At 39.6% G+C, this 22,500-nt stretch overlaps 1 protein-coding gene across 4 annotated transcripts in view; it reads left to right on the top strand.

Moving 5' to 3' along the window:
- LOC138052446 (tetratricopeptide repeat protein 28-like) overlaps positions 1–22,500 on the top strand; it is a 39,971-nt gene that overhangs the window by 17,231 nt on the left and 240 nt on the right. For 2 of the 4 annotated variants that reach the window (XM_068898940.1, XM_068898939.1), the window contains exons 3-5: positions 9,093–9,215; positions 17,676–21,418; positions 21,910–22,500. The exon at positions 21,910–22,500 is cut by the window's right edge and continues 240 nt beyond it. In XM_068898940.1, coding sequence (XP_068755041.1) covers positions 17,725–21,418; positions 21,910–21,929 — 3,714 coding nt within the window. In that variant the 5' untranslated portion in view covers positions 9,093–9,215; positions 17,676–17,724 and the 3' untranslated portion in view covers positions 21,930–22,500. Of the gene's footprint in view, positions 1–9,092; positions 9,216–10,538; positions 11,502–13,792; positions 14,021–17,675; positions 21,419–21,909 lie in introns of those variants that run through there. The other 2 variants (XM_068898941.1, XM_068898942.1) reach the window with 2 other exon arrangements.

Consider the following 22,500-nt stretch of genomic DNA (forward strand, 5'->3'; position numbering starts at 1 on the left):
TGTCAACTGAGCTGTGTGTTGTCTTCCAGGAGATTCAAGTTGTCCTTGCATAATATGTAGCTCTAGCAGTGCACGATATTGATTTGGTATTGTCTATCATTGTAGTGCCATGAGTCTTGGGTAAGTAGCCTGAGAAGACATGTGGTTACTAGCAAAGTACTGAACCCAGAAAGATTGAAGAAAATAAATGGGAAGTGAGAAACATTGGCTTCTGGGCTGACATGTTGATAATTTTCAAGCTCCCTCACATCTTCTTTCACCTCAAGTTTAAGCGTGCCCTCTGAGCATCTGACAGCTTTGTAATACTGAAGTTTACTAAAGTTATACCCTGTCCGGCGGGGTTAGTATCTGAATGTGTGACCTCAAACATATACCCCTTCGTAAAACAGGAGCATTGGACCGAAAATACTATTATCGCTAACCAATGCGAACTCAGCAAGGTACAGATTTTGTTAGCTTGCTTTATGCAAAAACAAATATTGATGCAAAAGTAAATTGATACACAGTTTTTAGAAAGAGCAGAAGGAAGTTTCCTGGACGGTCGTTCGAGAATAACATATTTACGACATGAAAACAACATCAACTTTGAACCGTGAACATAGAATATAAAAAGTTACGATCAGGGACAAACATTTTTGGGAGATTTTTGCTACGTTCAATTTTGTTATTGTACTTTTGGTTGCACAAATTAATCGCAAAATCGAAAGTGACATCGCCGGAATTCAGCGGGCGGGCGTGATTAATTTTGTGTCAAATGATGGCAAGGTACTGGGTTTTCGTAAGTTTCTTTTTCTGTCAAGTGTTATAGAGTTTGACAATAAATGAGCAAAGTCAAAAACAAAGATCACAATCGCCCAAACTCTTGAGGTTGACCCCGGGGTTGATCATTGTTTCTGCTGAGTCAAAAATTTACTCTCCAAGACAAGGTTATGTATCACCAGGTAATTCCATCATTTTGGAAATAGCAGCTACTTTATTGTTCATCGGCATCACAATTTAGTTTTGTCCAATATACACAAACGGATACGATTCGTCAATTCCGATAGTCCATTGGTACCAATGGTAGGATTGGTACCAATAGAAAAGAATGTCATTCCAATGGTTCTGTCGGTGAATATGCATTTCATTAAGGGGACTTTCACTATTTTCCCAATTATGATGGTCTATTGGTACCAATCGTACCATTGGTACCAATAGAAAATGATGTCATTCCAATGGTTCTACTGGTGAAATTATTTTCTCATGTGGTCTGGCTAGGTACAAGGCAATTCCGATGGTCCATCGGTAGAAAATGATGTCATTGCAATGGTTCTACTGGTGAAACTATTTTCTCATGTGATCTAGCTGGGTACAGGGCAATTCCGATGGTCCATTGGTACCAATGATACGATTGGTACTAATAGAAAATTATGTCATTCCAATGGTTCTATTGGTGAAAAAAAAGTTCGCTTTCACAAAGTAAAGGCACGTAATAATTATAATGATTATTCCTCGTTCTACAAGCCAACCACAAAAAACAAGTTCGCTTTTACACCAAGTAAAAGCACGCAACAATTATTATCACGAGATGCTTCCGTGAAGCATACACTGGGTTGCCTGTGGTACGTGTTACAGAAAATCAGAAGGCACTGAATTGTGTGGTATTGAACTACAACATTCCAGTCTCTGAAGAATAACAAATAAAAGAGAAGCGAGAAACATTGTCTTCTGGGCTGACATGTTGATAATTTTCAAGTTCCCTTACAACTTCTTTTCACCACAAGTTTAAGCGTGCCCTCTGAACATCTGACAGCTTTGTAATACCAAAGTTCACTGAAGTTAATGCCTGTCCTGCAGGGTTAGTGTTTGGATGGGAGACCAAAACAATATACCCCTCATCGAACAGAAGCATCGGACCGAAAATACTGTTACGTTCTAATTCGCTGCGCTTAAACGAACGTAAATTATTTTCACCTTAAATGCTTTAGAAATACAACACCAAAGAAATGATGGTTGGATGCTCAGGCAATCCAACCCAACGTGAGATATCACAAAGAAATGAAAGGTCTTACCGCGAAAAAGGTGAACATCGCTAGTAGATTTAAACTTTTTAGAAGTATTGCCCAAACTAGCCTTGGATTCTTTTCTTTTCTTTTCAGCCGAATATTTAGCCTTCCGAATTTTCTTCTCATCCTTGGAATTGGAAGCAAGCTCATCCGACTCGTATTCCTGCACAACCAGCCACCCGTCTTTGCTTCTGTCTGTGAGCTTTATTAATTTCTGCCGCTTCATTATGAATTGTGTCCCTTCTGCCACTAGCTTGCGGATCCTCGAGTTGGGATGCCAGGTAGGTTTTGAATAGAGAGAACACTTGCTCGACCAAAGGTGGATTTGATTGATCCTGCTGTGATCACGAGTTTTCCGCAACTTCGGGCGCCGGAGAGGTTAAAACTTCTGCATCCAATTGAGCCGACTTATTATCCATTGTTCAGGCTACAAACTTCAATGTGAGCATGGAAAGCGAAAGTGAGAGGACTATTAAACTCACACTGCACAGACTTTAAATACTGAAACCCCACCAATCAGAAATACCCACGGGACACGCCCCAGCGGCGTGTCCTGCTAATGAACTGTAAAAACCGCATACCAGCAGAAAATATATTTAACGCTAACAAATGCGAACTCAGCAAGGTACAGATTTTGTTAGCTTGCTTTATGCAAAACAAGAACATCATTCTAAAAGCTTATTCTACGCAAAAAGTAGGTTCTGGAGATAATTTTGAGAGTGGAAATCAAGGTTACGCGGCAGACGGCAAATACAAACTCACGATTTAATTAACTTAACACACCAGAAAGACGCTAACCTCATTTTGACAAGATAATGCTTTACTATTGCCATAAAAACTATCCAGTTACGCTCGCATATCATAAAACATGATGAATTCATAAAGGCCACCTTTTCCAGCGAACAATTTTTGAAACAAACAACATATTTGCTATTAGAGGCAAAAACCCCTTCCTATTTCATTACGTGCGTGAAGAGAAGAAACTCAGTCGTTTCACATATGCGCAATATTGCAACAAACTAAATTTCAGAGGAAAAAGCTTTTCCTTAAATAATGAAGCACAAAATAGACGACAAGCTTTCTTTCAAATAATCCTTGGCTGTCACATTTCCAATTATTATTTTTTTTACCTGAAGATTGTGCAGAGTTGATCACAGATCCACGTAAGGTGTTCGATTCGTTCGTTGATTACCAGAGAATTTTCCATTTGATTTCAGTGTTCTACATAACAGCACAGTTGGTAAATATTATTTTAAGAAATACAGCTCACTTTGATTTCGACTCGACGGGCGATAGATTGTTGTCGAGGTCCATTACTCTTCGCTTTTGAGATTCCAGGTGTTGGTTTTTCACCGCCTGCCTAGTTTATCCAACTGACTTTCCATTATTGAGCTCCATAACGGTATATTTTGTTTAAGGATCCACTAAAACGCCATTCGCGTTACATCACTTTCGACGCCATTGGACACAGTAGAATCATTAACTTAGCCTGCCACCAGAGAAATCTACGCAGTTCCACTACCCTCTCGATCCTAAGAAAATACGCGCAGAAGGCTCTATGCACACCACCACTTACCAAGGAAGTGACAGGCAAGACTTTTACCGACACGGAAGAAAAAAAAAACACTGAACAAATGCCAAACACTTTCCGACTGGGATTGCCATACGGCAACCCAGTATATATTCCTCGTTCTATAAGCTTACCACGCAAAAGAAGTTCGCTTTTACACCAAGTAAAAGCACGCAATAATTATTATGAATATTCCTCGTTTAATAAGCCAACCACACAAAACAAGTTCGCTGTTACACCAAGTAAAAGCACGCAGTAATTACGATGAATATTCCTTGTTCTATTAGCCAAGCACGCAAAACAAGTTCGCTTTTACACCAAGTAATAGCGCGCTATAATTACTATGAATATTCCTCGTTCTAAAGCCAAGCACGCAAAACAAGTTGGCCTTTACACCAAGTAAATGCACGCAATAATTATCATGAATATTCCTCGTTCTGTAAGCCAACCACGCAAAACAAGTTGGCTTTTACAACAAAGAAAAAGCATGTACGCAATAATTATTATGAATATTCCTCATTCTAAAGCCAACCAGGCGAAACAAGTTCGCTGTTACACCAAGTAAAAGCACGCAATAATTATCATGAATATTCCTCGTTCTGTAAGCCAACCATGCAAAACAAGTTCGCTTTTACACCAAGTAATAGCGCGCTATAATTATGATGAATATTCCTCGTTCTAAAGCCAACCACGCAAAACAAGTTCCCTGTTACACCAAGTAAAAGCACGCAATAATTATGATGAATATTCCTCGTTCTAAAGCCAACCACAAACAACAAGTTCCCTTTTACACCAAGTAAAAGCACGCTATAATTATTATGAATATTCCTCGTTCTATAAGCCAACCACGCAAAACAAGTTCCCTGTTACACCAAGTAAAGCACGCAATAATTATGATGAATATTCCTGGTACTATAAGCCAACCACGCAAAACAAGTTCGCTTTCACACCACGTAATAGCGCGCTATAATTATTATGAATATTATAAGCCAAGCACACAAAACAAGTCCGCTTTTACACCAAGTAAAAGCGCGCTGTAATTATTGTGAATGTACCTCGTCCTATAAGCCAAGCACGCAAAACAAGTTGGCCTTTACACCAAGTAAATGCACGCAATAATTATTATGAATATTCCTCGTTCTATAAGCCAGCACGCAACACAAGTTCGCTTTTACACCAAGTAATAGCGCGCTATGATTATTATGAATATTCCTCGTTCTGTAAGATAACCACGCAAAACAAGTTCGCTTTTACAACAAAGAAAAAGCATATACGCAATCATTATTATGAATATTCCTCGTTCTAAAGCCAACCACAAAAAACAAGTTCGCTTTTACACCAAGTAAAAGCACGCAATAATTATCATGAATATTCCTCGTTCTGTAAGCCAACCACGCAAAACAAGTTGGCTTTTACAGCAAAGAAAAAGCATGTACGCAATAATGATTATGAATATTCCTCGTTCTAAAGCCAACCACGCAAAACAAGTTCGCTTTTACACCAAGTAATAGCGCGCTGTAATTATTATGAATATTATAAGCCAAGCACACAAAACAATTTACACCAAGTAAAAGCGCGCTATAATTATTATGAATATTCCTCGTTCTGTAAGCCAACCACGCAAAACAAGTTCGCTTTTACAACAACGAAAAAGCATGTACGCAATAATTATTATGAATATTCCTCGTTCTAAAGCCAACCAGGCAAAACAAGTTCGCTGTTACACCAAGTAAAAGCGCGCTATAATTATTGTGAATGTACCTCGTTCTTAATAAGCCAAGCACGCAAAACAAGTTGGCCTTTACACCAAGTAAAAGCACGCAATAATTATCATGAATATTCCTCGTTCTGTAAGGTAACCAAGCAAAACAAGTTTGCTTTTACAACAAAGAAAAAGCATGTACGCAATAATTATTATGAATATTCCTCGTTCTATAGCCAACCACAAAAAACAAGTTCGCTTTTACACCCAGCCACACCACATGACAAAATGAACCCCTCAATGAGATGCATGTTCACCAGTAGAACCATTGGAATGACATCATTTTCTAGTGGTACCAATCATACTATTGGTACCAATGGTCCATCAGAATTGCCCTGTACCCAGCCACACCACAAGACAAACTGAACTAAGTACTAAGTACTAGTACTAAGTACTATGACGAAAATCGCATCTTTCCTATCGAAGCCATTTTGAAACATAAACAAGTAGTCTGCGTGAGGAGAAAAATGCTGTTTACTTTTTTCAAATATTTCTTTTCGTTCCAGAGATATTCGAGTTTTTACAATATGCAAATTAGCCAAGTGATGACGTCATACACTCAATCAAATTTTGTTCAAATATGATGAAAAGAGATATCTCAGCCAATTTGTATCAGAAATTTTCGATTTTTTGCAGTAAGATTCTGCTAAATGTTCTCCACAATATGAGCTTAACAGTTCTGTTACCATGGCATCATACTGGGTTCCAGACCTCCCACATATTATGAGCTTTTCTGGCCACTTATGGCGTTCCATTTTGATATTTGCTAACAGCACTTCATATGCATGATCGAGCAAGCATATAAATATGTTAGCACGACGTTGTGGCCTTGTTTAACATTTTTCAAGCTGAAAATCACTAACATATTGAAATCAAGTGGGTGGGGACTGGAAAAGAGTGAGTTGCCATGGGAACATAATTTTTTATAGCCATAGGTGTGTTTCCTGTAGAACTATTAGACTACTAAGTTTCAATGGTCTGCACTGCAAATTGGCCAAGGTAGCTCTATTTATATACTCAATATAATATTGGGTTGCGTGTATGACGTCATTAGTCATCTCATTTGCATATTTTACCCATTTTTGAAACTTAAATATCTCCGGAACTAATGAGGATATTTGCAAACGGTAAATGGCGTTTTTTGTTCTTTCATGGAATTCTATGTGATACACTCAAAATATCAAGGGGTAAAAATTTGATCATAGTACCACTTTAATGAGATGCATGTTCACCAGTAGAACCATTGGAATGACATCATTTTGTAGAGATACCAATCGTACCATTGGTGCCAATGGTCCATTGGAATTGCCCTGTACCCAGCCACACCACATGACAAAATGATCAAAGTGCCCTTAATGAGATGCATGTTCACCAGTAGAACCATTGGAACGACATTAGTTTCTAGTGGTGCCAATCGTACCAATGGAGACTCTTCTTATCAGTACTAACACCAACGGAGTCTATTTGTGAGTATTGAACAACCCTCCACAATTTTTTGCTGATTTTGGAGCTCATTTTGTTGAAACTCAAGCACGCTTCCAACAGACCTGTTTATTTTCGTGAACCTGTCCTGCATACAAAGCAACACTAAAAATATCCTCCCATATCACATCTCAACCTTAAGCTCGAAAATTCAATACACAACATGATATAATTAACAAAGGCAGAAAATATCACAGAATCCTTTTACAGCGAGACATTTAATTGAAACAAACAACATGAGATGCACTAAAACGCCGTTTGTGTTGCAATGCCTTTCGATGCCATTGCTGGTTAACGAGAATAACAAACTCACGAGGTAGAATGTATATTTATATTTAATTAAGTTAGCACAACAGAAAGACGCTAACCTCATTTTGACACGAAAATGCTTTACTATTGCCATAAAAACTATGCAGGTAAGCTTGCATATTATAAAACATGATGAATTCATAAAGGCTACCTTTTCCAGCGAACAGTTTTTTGAAACAACATATTTGCTATTAGAGGCAAAAACCCCTTCCTATTTCATTTCGTGCGTGAAGAGAAAAAACTCAGTCGTGTCAAATATGCGCAATATTACAACAAACTAAAATTTCAGGATCAAACCGTTTCCATGAAGAACCTTTTCCTTGAATAATGAAGCACAAAATAGACGACAAGCTTTCTTTCAAATAAGCTTTGGCTGTCACATTTCCAATTATTTTTTCTTACCTGAAGACTGTGCAGAGTTGATCACAGATCCACGTAAGGTGTTCGATTCGTTCTCTGTCTTTTCAAAACGAAATAGAAAATAGAGCTAAATATTGTTACCTCTTACTATTAATTATCTGAAAATAAGTCCTACAATCTTCTAATTTGTACTGGAAGTATGAGACAAGATATTACAGAGTCATAAATGCTAGCGCCCTCATTTTTTGAATGACCTTTACAAAAGAGTGATAAATGTATTTTTTTGGATTATAGTCTCTATAACTCAATCAATAAGACTGGAATTTTGCAGAGTGGTTAAGCATTTGAATCAAGAACCCTCTGAGGGGAGTCGGAATGTATGGCAAAAACATCTACTTCGTGTACGAAATACAGATAACATAAAATAATGGAAACAGGCGACAAGAAACAATATCACACCAAAACATAACGTCTTGCAAACAGTAGTTAAACAATAATTATGTTACCATTTGTGTCTGGTGCCCCACGAAGGAGCCATATTAAATTAAAGATGAACTGTCCAAGTGAAATTAAGATTGGTTATTTAATAGTAATACATGAATCATCAGTAAACCTAGCAACCTTTGTAGCTTTCTAATTGGTGTTGATAGAAGAATCCTTCTTACAAGGAGGGGTTTCTCTCCACTAACTAAAACCTTCACTAATTAGCAGGTAGTTTGAGGGGAATATTGTGTGTGAATGGTGGCTGAGTTGAGGAAACATCATACACAAAAGTTAGGGTTAGTCTGTAGAATGAGGGGGAGAAATTTACAAAGCAAACTCTCAACCCCAAAATAAGGCTAACAAATGAAACAAATTCTGTGTGAAACTAAAAACTTTAATCACAGAAACAGCCAGATAGTACATGTATGAAAAACTGAATCACGTAGGAGGGATTGACAAGTATTTGACCATAAAAATTATTCAGCAGATGTGGCCGGCTTGGCGGTGATATCTCCAAAAAGGCGCTTGGTGTATGAGGCCACCTAAGCAGAAACAGCCACAAGTCAAAAAGGGACCTTGCCGAGTGCTGGAATATGTACTCACTAGATGCAGATGTAGAAGTCCTTTAAGGCCTTTTACTGACACCTTGAAAACAATATGAAACAGAGAGTTACTGTATTGATATGTACTATTTGATTGAGTAAAAGGGCTAGATCGGACGCATTTTTTTTTCTTTTCTTTAAATAAGCCCTCAGACCCCCAAAAATAGATGCCTGTAATCCTTGAGTGTGAAATAGTTATGCTATATATTTTAAGTTCTCTGTGTGGTGTTGCTAGTCAAGCCTAACAATAAATACAGTCATTGTTATTTCTTAAGGTATGTTCCAGGGCTCATGCTCTTAATTATTTTATTTATGTTTCACACAGTGGAACAAAATGTGATCATATTGATCAGCCACAGGTTAGCTTATTTGTTGGGGCCAAACTGCACAAAGGCAAAGAAAACAATATGGGGTTTGGGAGAGGATGGGGAGTCTTAAAACGTAGCAGTAGTGATAGGCTACAAATTGCTTTTCTTCAGGGGAGGATATTCTACAAGGAACAGGAATCATTGCTCTGTCCTCAGATGGTACAAAATATGAAGGAGTTGCCGTGGAATAGTATGGCTTTTTTGCATAGTCATACCTAAGGGGGCAAGGACATGGTATTTACAATAACTTATCAGTTTTGCATTGTTTTGCTGTGATCCATTTTAAGTTTAGTCTATATATTACCTCGAGATCAAACATTGTTTGCCATGTTATGAAGTGTTCTTACACATCTGTCCTTCTGTGGAATGTTTGTTTCCAGGCTTTAAAGTAATTAAGTACTTGGTTTAAGTTGGTAACACGTTGATCTGTTATTGACTGCAGTGGACTGTTATCTTTGAAGACATTCCAAAGCATTTCACATTTTCGTAAGTTCTTGTATCTTTTCTGTGGTGTTTTCATGCAAAGCCATGTCTTTGCAAACTTTTTCGGACAGAGTATTAACAGCAGGCCTTGCTCGTATTTTATTTAAATTATCAAGATGGAATTACAAGCGCCCTGATTAAACCGTATTTGTTGTTTGTTGATTTTCCCAAGCGGGTGAAATCTTGCAAATAGTTTTAAAATATTGTTGGTAAAATTGACTGCGGTGGGGAGTCCGATTCGTCGCGAGCGATTTTAAGTGAGCAAGTTTGAAGTTCTGAAACGCTGCTATATCCAAATATATCCACCTGGTTTTTTACTATGTTATGTAAAAGCTATCGATCTTAAACATATGTAAAATTTAGAGTGGAGTAATGTGGAGTACTCCTAAAGGAAGCAGCGGAACACGGCTTGGTCAGAATACCGGTCGTTTCGTTACCGTATGAAGTCGGTTCGCCAACGTCCAAAAACACCTTTTTCGTTGAAAATAATTGTCAATTAGATAACTTGCAATACACTTCATTAGAGGGATTGTTGATGTGAACCGCCATATTTGTTATTGAACCTTTCAGTGCACCCCAATCCCCCCTCAAATTTTATTAGTTTTCTTTATTGATAGTTTATTGCTGGTCATATTCTTTTGCAAACTTGGTGGCTCCTAAAGGAGCCGTTTCTTGGTTGTGATTTTTACTGACTTCTTCAGTTTCCACGAGTGGGGCCGTTGAGATGTGAGCACGTTTTCAGCAACTGTGCGGCGGTCTTCTCTTTCCTTTCGTACTTCTCCCAGCTGTCGAATAGCCTCGCCTGTTTCCATACTACTTCAGTTTTTCATCGGACACAAATGCTAGGATATTGATTAGTAGAAAGAGGTTTAGATAGTTTTACTAATACTTGGAAGCTGCATATGCATAACGTTTTCGAGTTCGATTCCTTACTATAATACTTGGAAACTGTTTTCCCAGTTCGATTCTGAATATTGCGTTGTCTTTAGCTTTACTTTAATGCTCAATAGACTGCATAATGTTTTCTCAGTTTTATTAATTTATGACTTAACAGTGATTAATACCTTCTTGTAGTTCCGTCCATGTACCAGGATTTAGCCTTGGCCAGGGTATTTAGCTGCTCCTGTTTGGCGAAGATCAGATGCCTTTCTGCTTAACTGTCAGGTCGGCTTGGAAGAAACCGGGAGGGAGACATTCCTCGACCAGTTCGAAGTCCAGATCTTTCGGTTGCTCGGGTCTGAGTTTCTGCCGGAGTCGGTTGGCAGCTCTAGCCACATGCGCAGGCTTAGGGAGGGCTGGACAAGGTGCAGCAGTCAGTTCATCTAACATGACCAAAAAAAAAGGAAGGAAAATTTGACCGTCTCGTCTATGAGCTGCTTTTCATCAAGCAGCAATTCTAGTCTCAACACACAGATTCCTCGCAGACTGATTCCATTCACGGAAAGGTCTTTGTTTAAGAACATTCCATCACCTATTGTCGTTTTAGTATTGTGAAAAAACAAGCATACCAAAAGATGGCGGAATGTCAAAGGCATCCATCTCTTCCTCGATTCTGCTAGTCTCCCCAATTGGATCAGTGATCTCACTGCAATATAGGCATCGCCAAACCACCTCTAATCCGGTCTTAACAGCATCTCTATACTGCTGTCTCGAAATTCCCGTGTTGCAACGTCGATGTTGTCATTTGTCGCAGCCATCGCAGACGGGGTACGGGCGCTCGTGCCAGTCCTTCTCCTCATCGCACATTGGACCAAGAGCGGAATGCCCGTTTCACCGCCCTATGGACGCCCTATGTATAAGCGCCATGCCGCTGACTGCTGACCAAAACGAAAAGGACGCACTAGTTCCCGATCCTGTCTGTCACGTGTTATCCAAGATGGCGGAGGATGACAATCTTTCTACGGAGCAAGATTCGAAAGATACTGGAGTTCATTGAAAGGATTAAGTGCTGACTTGGAGTGTGTAATTTTCGAGAGTAATGCATCATGTTCCTTTTGGAATAAGGCCGATTATGAGACTCAGAGAGCATCAAAGAAGGTAATCCGTTGATTGGTTTTTCTCACAACCTATTGAATACATCGGAATAAAAGCTTTCTTTTTCATTTCTCCATGTACAGAGTGCTTTTATGTTCAAAGTTTGGAGCCTTTAAAGGACATTGCGTAAGCTAAGTAAATGTATTAACTCGAAAGATATTACATTCACATTCATAAGCTATTTCAAAGAGCTATGTGACCTTGAAATGGTATTACAATAGTAATGGCATATGCTTTACACAGATTGAACTACGTAATGTAGCAAGTTACATAGTGATTACATAGCAAGTAAGGAGCAGTAAATAGCCTTTATATAGCTCAACATAGTTATATGATAAACTTTACATAGCGTTTACATATGTCTGATTCTACAATGGAATTTTCTTACTTCTTAAATTTTATACATAATAAGAAACTGCATGCTAAACATTTCTTTAAGTTTTTATCTGAAAAGAGTTGAAATTATAGAATAGAAACTGTAATAAACTAAAAATTTGTTTCATTTGAGAAATGTTAAAATTGTTAACAACCTGTAGACTATTGCTAGTTTATTTCCAGTTTCCTGCAAGAAATGAAGACTGGAAGAAACTGTCATTTTCTGGCAGCACCTGATAGATGTATCAAATTCAAGCCATTTCCAGCTTTTGAAAGAACCCAAAACTTGCAAAAACTGGAAAACAATTTCTGGAATAAAAGCTGGCATTTGACTCTGGAATAAAGCTGTCACATTTTAGAAATTTCCAGAACTTAACAGAAAGCTTGAAATTCATTTTGCAAGGGGTCAGTGCCAAATTTGTGCGAAATTCGACCGTCAAAAAGCATCTTGGTACATGGCTTTCTCAAACGAGACTATAATCACCGGAATAAGCAATGTTTCCGCTGCAATTAAATTCAATAAAATTTTTGGGTAAATGAAACGAAGGTTTTTTGAGGCCCAATTTCAACATGCTGTTTGTCAACAAAAGTCGACCTTTGACCACCAAAGCAGAGGCAAGGTATATTGAAACCACACACGCTAATCTCGATTTATTCACTAAACAATTCGAGACTCTAGGTTTGCTGACACAATACAACGTCAATTGACTGGAACTACTGTAGGTCAAGGGGAACGTGTCATTGAAATTTAACTGTCTTGGTTTAAGAGTGACATATCCGGTAATTAAAATAACTGACCTAAAAATTTGCATACCAGCAAGATTCATTCCATTCCATATTTTTGCGCAAACAAGTTTCCTTAATTCACTTTGTGAACATACCTGCAAAACAAACAAAGAAAGGTATCCCCCTTTATGTAAGCTTTAAATTAAATCACTTAAATTAGGTTGAGCAGAAAATCTCTTTGTGAAATCTACCTATTACAGACTTAATGTCAAAACCTGGCCACAAGAAATGGACCCTAAAAACACTGCTGCCACAGTGCCGCCGCAGTCGTGTTGTTGGATATACCTCGTTCGTTAATCCATGAGGTAATCACCGCGACACTGCAGCACTAGCCACTCTACTCAGCTCAATTTAAGCGTAAGTCGACTAAGGCACTGCAGCACCAGCCATTCTACTGAATTCACTCTATCTGACACAAACTGCGCAAAAACCACGTGGTTCTGAATCTGCTCCAGATTCTTTTTTAACTTTGCAAAGAGTTTCATCTTAGCCTGCTAATCGCTCTTCAGCAATAAAAAATGGGGGTCACCTTAGTTCGTTTTTGAGATACTAAGTGCTTTAACACAAAATATAGGGCGTTTTTAGGTGGTTCGTCTGTTGCCATGGTAATTTATTACGTCACAGTAACATGTGCATCTTGTTTAACGATTATCGGCAGGGTTTCATGTGATACCATAACATTGCCGTTAAATGAAACAGCGTTATAGAGTTTTTCCGTCTAATGAGACATTCCCTCAAAAATGGTTGAAGCTGGTTTGAGCCACCTTGACACGCACGCGCTAGTTTCCGGATAGTTTATACATCAGTGTTTTCGACACATACAACGGAATTAGCATGCTTGTGGTCAATATAATTCTCTAAAACCCGCAGACCACCACTCCGTGTATGTCTTGTAGGTTGGAAAGGATTTCTTGTTCGTTAAAGTTCAGAGAGAGAGAGCGAAATTTATTCTTAATCTAGGTGCAAGTTTCATTCAGAAAATGTGATTAAAATATTTTTTCAAGAAAAACAAAAAAATTGCGCAAGGTGGCACGTGTCTACAATGTAATTCAATTCACAATCGCAATAATTGAATTTACCAGAGAATGATTCAAAGCTTTTTCTCTCCTTGTTCTTTTATTTTTCCTTTCTAGTTCCCCGCTAAAGCAAGGCTTCCAAGGCAAATAATTATTTACAGAATGTAAAACAAATATGACTAAGACACGGCAAGAAAAGCAGTCGATGTTTCTTATTACAAAGGTTCTAAGGGGCGTGCAATTCATCGCAAGAGCTCGTACATTAAGGGCTTAATAAGTGTTTGTTTGATTGGGATCAAAACCAGATCTGTCTGCAAATGCCAACATTCATCCACAACGGGCGAAGTAAGTACATGTAATTGCTGTTTTTTTTTTAATTATCCGTGCGCGTGTGTAAAAATTATAAGTAATGCGGATTTCTCAAAAAACAGCATTCCTTGACTGCGTTTTGGCTGGTAAGGAACAAGTCCGTATTGCAAGTCATTTTTGCTCCCATAAATTAAACAGTGATTTAGCAGTCGGTATGAAAATTGTCTGCTTGAAGGTCACAAACAGTTTCAACATTGACGGTGAGTCAAAGATTGCTTTATGTTCATAAAGAAATTAAAGAATAAATAATGTGTGAAAAAATTGGCACGAACACACGGTTCTCCCTAGTTTTCAGCACAACTGGTAAGGGACCTTTTCAAACCGGTAAAGCATTTGGTTAATGTTGGACGTTCTGCAACTGATAAGCAACTTCTGAGCATTTGCGGGCGGTAATAAATGCTCTTACAAGCGGTAAATTTTACCGGTTACCGCCTAATAAGGACAACCCTGGAACGTGGTTGCTTTTCATTGGCTCGGACAAAACTGCTTCAGTTGTGGTTTGATTTGAGCCAGACAACTTGTCATCACAAGAATTACGATTGGCGGAGAAGGTGTGAAACAGTCGACTGATTCAGTACTGTCAAGCCACCACTTGATGTTTGATTCCTATTGGTTAAAACTGTACTGAATCAAACATTCCAGTTTGGTTTTAGCCGGTGTTAAGGGTTAATCCGCGCTCCCCTTTCACTGCCATGTGTGATGCCCATTCATGTGGGCAGGCGCAATTTTTGTTACCTCTCCAAATCGGATCAAGATGCCGTGGGCAAATCGCTGTACCCAAATCTTAAACCTGATTCGATAGGCAATGGGAAGCCAATGAAGTTCTTAGAGAGCTAGTATAGTAAATGGTCAGAACCCAAATGAAAACGAACAGCATACTTAACCCTTTCAGCCCCGTGAGGTTCCCCATTGACGAGTAAAATCGTCTGGCGTTAGACAGAGTAAAATCTATAAGTGGCACTATTGGGAGTTAAAGGGTTAATGGAATAATTCGATGTTCCGATGTCATGTCAGTTCACCTGCTTAAATCTCGCGCATATAAAGACTTTACAATCGATGTAGATGCTAACTGCTGCTGCAATGAGTGAGCCTGAAGCGAACGAACGAGGCAGCTCACTGATCGGCAGAAAAAAACTCTCTGATTCGGAAAAGAACACATTTTTCTTATTATTATTTTAAGAACTCGTCTAAAAATACCTTGATCTATGACCGAAGAATGCCGTTTCATAGACCCAGTATTGTAGTTGCAGATCTAGACTCCTGGTTATGGGCTACTTAATTACTTTGGCCTTGGTTAATTTTTGGACTTGGTAGGGAGAAACTCGAGAAAAAAAAACTGTTGTATACTTTTTAATTCCTAAAATTATCAAGTCCATACAAACAAAACAACTATTTGACTACGTGCAAAAAAAAAACTTGCACAGTAAATCGCACAGGAAAATTAAACCTTAAAGAATGTGAAGGACAGCAATGCCAATGCACATATGATAGTCAGTGCTGCCTGGTTTGTACTGCCGGAGCTTTTCACAGTTGGGCCTTCGGTGGGTTCTGGGCCTTGTCGAGTGACATGCTTATTGCATAATCCTTTCTTGCTTTCGCTCAAACACATTGCGTGATCCATGACGTGGAAAATATACTGCTGTTCCACAACACCGTGAAATAAATAGGCCCCAGGACCGTCCGCGTATATGCCTATATTTCATGGACGGGAAAAAGATATAGCATGGTTTAGATAAACTATGATCAGAGAAAGAACTGAGGATGAAGCGGGACAGCACTTACCCATCCATCACATCCCGTCATGTCATTTCAAAAAATCTATTTAAAGCTTTGCGCTACGCTGTGAAAAGTTAAACAATAATGAGTATCCTTAAGGTGAACTGGTAATATCTCTGTATACGAGCCAGAAGGCCCATCAGGCCGGAGCTTATCCTGGGTTCCATGGCATGAAGCGACTGGGTGTATTTCTACTCCCCCCTGGATAGGATGCCAGGGTTACCCCCCAGCATTAAATTTGCCGGTACTCATTTATACACCTGGGTGGAGAGAGGCATCGTGAGAGTAAAGTGTCTTGCCCGAGAACACAACACAATGTCCCCGGCCATGACCCGAACCCATTTTTTCGTCTCATCCTCACTTATATACACTCATGACACCGCTATTACAATTGTCTTCAGGATTGGTTTAGAAAATAATGGACACCAGTATATAAGAAACAGAAACAGAGCCGGACTCGGCTAACCAAAATAAGCACAATGAATAACCGTGTGCATCCTTCATCGATCTGTTAAAAATGGAGGTATTAAGACGAACTGCATGGTATCTCAAAGTTAATTGAAAGCGATCACGGAAACCGAACAAGAGGAAGGTTAGATTTTCCCTGCCTACTTTTTTCTACCCAGCTTTCGATTGACCCTGTATTTGAATAATAAAATGAATAAATATTCTTGAGGAAAGTGTTAGACCAGTAAATGTAGACAGGAAATAGAATTCAGGGGACCTTTGGTTAGAGGATCTAACTCGCTCTCTTGAGAGTAAAATCGTTGTTAAGATCATACCAGTGCTTATTTTATTGCTATAATAACAATTGGTAGCAAGTTTGGAAATAATAAATGATTATCAAAGACTCCATTGGTAGTACGGTGTAGCAAATGGTTAGAACCCAAATGAAAACGAACAGCATACCTAACACTCCATTGGTAGTACGGTGTCTAAGTGGCTACTCACATGTACGCATTGCGTACCTACTTTTTTAAACAACGCCGAGAAATACGAAAACACAATAGTTTCAATGCCCTGATTACAGGATGCTAAACTGGTACAGCAAGATTAATTGAGCAGTGAGGGAATACCCATATTAAGCCAAATTTTTGAAAGAAAATGCCTTTCTTCATCAGGGTTTTCCAAGGAATGATTTTGGCTTATGGAGAGAGAGAGGGAAAGGCATAATTTGAATGGCCGGATTATGCATATCTAGTATAAAAACGGCCAATTCTATCCTGACGAGCAGCCTTTCTCAATGGAAATGTGTGAGCAGTTCAATTAGCTCATTCAAAGTCCCTGGATCAAAATACATGGAGTAACCAGGTATCCAGAGAAAAAAATTGTGACGAAAAAACAAGCAATTCCGCCATTGGATAGATTTAGACATGAAATAAAAAATTATGAGTTTGACGTCAATTTCAGAAAATTGAAAATTACACTGTTAATGGCATCCCCTCCTGTTTTTTTGGTGTCAGCTACATACCGGCAGCAAATTTCCTGCCAGGGAAGCATATCTTAGGAACTTTTAATTAGCTTTCGATACGAAAGATGAAATGGGATGCCATCGCTTTACTATAGGCTGTTTTCCCCTCATTTACGTAATAGAATTTCTACTTTTAATGTTCCGTGATTATTATTGTACAAAACGCTTTTAGTCTGTTAAATGCCCAAGTATTCATTCTGTAACAACTGTCTCCATTAGCCCAAATCATTCCTTGGGAAACCCTGATGAGGAAAGGCATGTTTTTTTCGAAACACTGGCTTAAGATAGTTATTCCTTCACTGTTCAATTAATCTTGCTGTGCCAGTTTAGGATCCTGTACTCAGAGCATTAAACCTATTTTGTTTTCGTTCATTTATCTTCCAGGTGCACCCCAGATTTTCTGAGAAAAACTTCCTGGTTTTGATTATCAACAATGGTGGATAAAAAGTTGGACCTTTTGAAGCAACATATGCAAGAACTTAGCGTTGCAGGAAAGGAGGGAGACAGACAAGGCAAGGGTTTGGCTTATTTCAATCTTGGTAGATACTATCAGGGCACGGCTGACTTTAATCAGGCCATAACAAATTACACAGAAGCATTAGCCGTTTTTAAGGAAGTGGGTTTCAGGGCCGGAGAAGGAGCAACCTATGGCAATCTCGGCAATGCTTATCAAAGTCTTGGTAATTTCAAGCAAGCCATACAGTACCACCATCAACGTCTTAGTATTGCAAAAGAGGTAGGGGACAGGGCCGGAGAAGGAAAAGCTTATGGCAATCTCGGCAACGCTTATCGAAGTCTTGGTAATTTCAAGCAAGCCATAGAGTACCACCATCAATGTCTTAGTATTGCAAAAGAGGTAGGGGACAGGGCCGGAGAAGGAAAAGCTTATTGCAATCTCGGCAACGCTTATCAAAGTCTTGGTAATTTCAAGCAAGCCATAGAGTACCACCATCAAGATCTTAGTATTGCAAAAGAGGTAGGGGACAGGGCCGGAGAAGGAAAAGCTTATTGCAATCTCGGCAACGCTTATCAAAGTCTTGGTAATTTCAAGCAAGCCATAGAGTACTACCATCAAGATCTTAGTATTGCAAAAGAGGTAGGGGACAGGGCCGGAGAAGGAGCAACCTATGGCAATCTCGGCAACGCTTATGACAGTCTTGGTAATTTCAAGCAAGCCATAGAGTACCATCATCAATGTCTTAGTATTGCAAAAGAGGTAGGGGACAGGGCCGGAGAAGGAAAAGCTTATTGCAATCTCGGCAACGCTTATCAAAGTCTTGGTAATTTCAAGCAAGCCATAGAGTACCACCATCAACGTCTTAGTATTGCAAAAGAGGTAGGGGACAGGGCCGGAGAAGGAAAAGCTTATGGCAATCTCGGCAACGCTTATCGAAGTCTTGGTAATTTCAAGCAAGCCATAGAGTACCACCATCAATGTCTTAGTATTGCAAAAGAGGTAGGGGACAGGGCCGGAGAAGGAAAAGCTTATTGCAATCTCGGCAACGCTTACCAAAGTCTTGGTAATTTCAAGCAAGCCATAGAGTACCACCATCAAGATCTTAGTATTGCAAAAGAGGTAGGGGACAGGGCCGGAGAAGGAAAAGCTTATTGCAATCTCGGCAACGCTTATCAAAGTCTTGGTAATTTCAAGCAAGCCATAGAGTACTACCATCAAGATCTTAGTATTGCAAAAGAGGTAGGGGACAGGGCCGGAGAAGGAGCAACCTATGGCAATCTCGGCAACGCTTATGACAGTCTTGGTAATTTCAAGCAAGCCATAGAGTACCATCATCAATGTCTTAGTATTGCAAAAGAGGTAGGGGACAGGGCCGGAGAAGGAAAAGCTTATTGCAATCTCGGCAACGCTTATCAAAGTCTTGGTAATTTCAAGCAAGCCATAGAGTACCACCATCAACGTCTTAGTATTGCAAAAGAGGTAGGGGACAGGGCCGGAGAAGGAAAAGCTTATGGCAATCTCGGCAACGCTTATGACAGTCTTGGTAATTTCAAGCAAGCCATAGAGTACCACCATCAAGATCTTAGTATTGCAAAAGAGGTAGGGGACAGGGCCGGAGAAGGAGCAGCCTATGGCAATCTCGGCAACGCTTATGACAGTCTTGGTAATTTCAAGCAAGCCATAGAGTACCACCATCAACGTCTTAGTATTGCAAAAGAGGTAGGGGACAGGGGCGGAGAAGGAAAAGCTTATTGCAATCTCGGCAACGCTTATGACAGTCTTGGTAATTTCAAGCAAGCCATAGAGTACCACCATCAACGTCTTAGTATTGCAAAAGAGGTAGGGGACAGGGCCGGAGAAGGAAAAGCTTATTGCAATCTCGGCAACGCTTATGACAGTCTTGGTAATTTCAAGCAAGCCATAGAGTACCATCATCAATGTCTTAGTATTGCAAAAGAGGTAGGGAACAGGGCCGGAGAAGGAGCAACCTATGGCAATCTCGGCAACGCTTATCGAAGTCTTGGTAATTTCAAGCAAGCCATAGAGTACCACCATCAACGTCTTAGTATTGCAAAAGAGGTAGGGGACAGGGCCGGAGAAGGAAAAGCTTATGGCAATCTGGGCAACGCCTATCGAAGTCTTGGTAATTTCAAGCAAGCCATAGAGTACCACCATCAACATCTTAGTATTTGCAAGGAAACAGAGGACGCAATAGGGCTGGCAAACGCATGTTATTGTATTGGTCATGTTCATGAGTTTTTTGGCTCTTTGAGCAAAGCTCTTAATTACTATCGTCTAAGCGTTTATTATTTTGATGAAGCAAGGCGTCTTCTTTGGTCAGAGGATGCATGGAAAATAAGCTTTCGTGACACAAAGGGGTTTGCGTACACCGCTCTGTGGACAGCACTCTTGAAGAATGAAGAGGTTGATGAAGCTTTGTATGCTGCTGAGCAAGGACGAGCACAGGCTTTGGCAGACATTTTAAAGATGCAATACAGCGTTGATGAGAAACCTATGATGAAGGTAGCTATCTCTTTGGTTATGAAAGATATACCTTCACAAACTGTTTTCACAGCACTTGAAGGGAACACGATCAGCTTCTGGTTGCTAAGAGATGATATCGGGATAAATTTTAGACAAAAGAAAATCGAAAATGGAAGTGCTAAGTCTCTGATGAAAAGTACTTTGAAACAGATCAATGCGGGAACCGATGTGCGATGTGAGAATCGTTCGCTTGACAGACAATGCAGTGTCTTCTCGAGCAGTAGGGAAGCTGTTGAACAAACCGTTCAGTCCTTGAGCTTCTCTGTGCACTCTTTGCAGCCTTTGTATGAGGTCTTAATCAGTCCTATTGCAGACTTGATCCAGGGTGATGACTTAGTGTTTGTTCCTGATGGACACTTTTGCCTGGCTCCTTTTTCTGCATTGAGTGACTCTGTCAAGATCCGTGCAATTCCCTCACTGACTGCTTTAAAATTGATCACTATGGTTCCTGACGACTTCAAAAGTAAGAATGAAGCGCTGCTTGTAGGCGATCCATGCTTGAGCGAAGTCACTTACGGCACTGGTGACCCCATGTATGGACAGCTGCCATGTGCGAAGGAAGAGGTGGATATAATTGGAGAACTTCTGCAGACCGTGCCTCTTACAGGAAAAAATGCAACCAAAGCTGAGGTGCTGAAAAGAATGAAGTCAGTTACGTTAATCCACATTGCTGCACATGGGGATGACGGATCAGGAGAAATTGCTTTGGCCCCAAATCCCGAACGCACATCCAAGATCCCCGAAGAGGAAGATTACATGTTATCGTTGAGCGATGTTCAAGCAGTTCGCCTTCAGGCAAGACTGGTTGTGCTTAGTTGCTGTCATAGTGGGCAGGGAGAGGTAAAATCTGAGGGTATTGTGGGAATAGCCAGAGCTTTCCTGTGTGCTGGTGCCCGGTCTATACTGGTGTCACTCTGGGCAATCGACGACGAAGCGACCTTCATGTTCATGAAGAGTTTTTACCAACACTTGGCAGATAGGAAAAGTGCAAGTACAGCTCTTCACCATGCTATGAAATCTCTTCAGGAGACAAAGCATTATTCGGCCATAAAATACTGGGCGCCATTTGTGCTAATTGGCGATGATGTCACCTTTGAGTTTGGGCAGCTCAAACACGAAAAGAATGGTAAGTGCTATTGTAATATAACGTTAATGACTGAATCGCTGTACTTTGTACATGTTTTTAATCAGGAAGTTGTCGAAAGGAACAGGTACGTTCTTCACAGAGAAATGGCTTTATAAACGGTTGCCAGAGTGGTTATTTTTACTCGAACTGCTTTGGCTAATACCTGAATTAAGTAATGTCTGCATTCACCGAGTCAGCTACTTCAGCTTCCTGCAGATAGCTAGCTGTTTGAGCCCGTGTTATGATGGACAGACTGTGAAACTGATTGGTGATTGTCGATTGCTTATGTCAAGTGAAGTGAGTTATTGAGGTCTTCAAGTCTACATGTCAAAGTAACAGTGAATAGGAATTGTTGCTATTAACTCTAGCACAAACAGTTAAACGAATGAATTAAGATAATCGTTATATTATTTACTTGTCAATCAGAACGAAATTCGTTATTTCCATTTAACCTACTACTTGTTTCTTTCTTCCTTGTTTTTCTTTTTCAGAAACGATGTCGAAAACGTGAAAAACTTACTTGGACTGTGATACGTCGATATGTTATTTTCCTTTCTTCGATTATATGAGTTATTGAAAACAATTCAATCATTGATACCTCAGTAGCAGTCAGACACAAGATATCATGCCAATTATAGTTAAAGTACCATGAGATTTCAGTAGTATTAAGATACTGTCCAAGTCCTTACATTTCTGCCTTGTTTTGTAAGCATCTGTTCCAGGATTAGTTAATCACTTGATAGAAATCAGGGACTTAGCAAGACGGTTTGTTTCCATAACTGAGGATCTAGCCGTCGTGATATTTTGGCCCTTGAAAATAACTCCAAGGGTTTGCGGGAAGTTTCTCAGGTGACATGTATATTCTTTAGCTTGCTATACCAACTCTCCATTTACAATATCATTAAGTGACAGTCTCGGGGAATGTGTATTTCCTGTGTTTCTGTAAGGGTGGCCAAAGCTAAATAAGCAATGATATAGAAATTCCTGGAACAAAACGCTTTATTCCCAAAGGGTTTGAATGGGGCACAACATTGAGTTAGCCAATTTGTTTATTGTTTATTTTCCCGCAAAACGTGGTTCAA

This window comes from Montipora capricornis, chromosome 6, assembly GCF_036669925.1.
Source record: "Montipora capricornis isolate CH-2021 chromosome 6, ASM3666992v2, whole genome shotgun sequence".
In the NCBI taxonomy this organism is placed as follows: Eukaryota; Metazoa; Cnidaria; class Anthozoa; order Scleractinia; family Acroporidae; genus Montipora; species Montipora capricornis.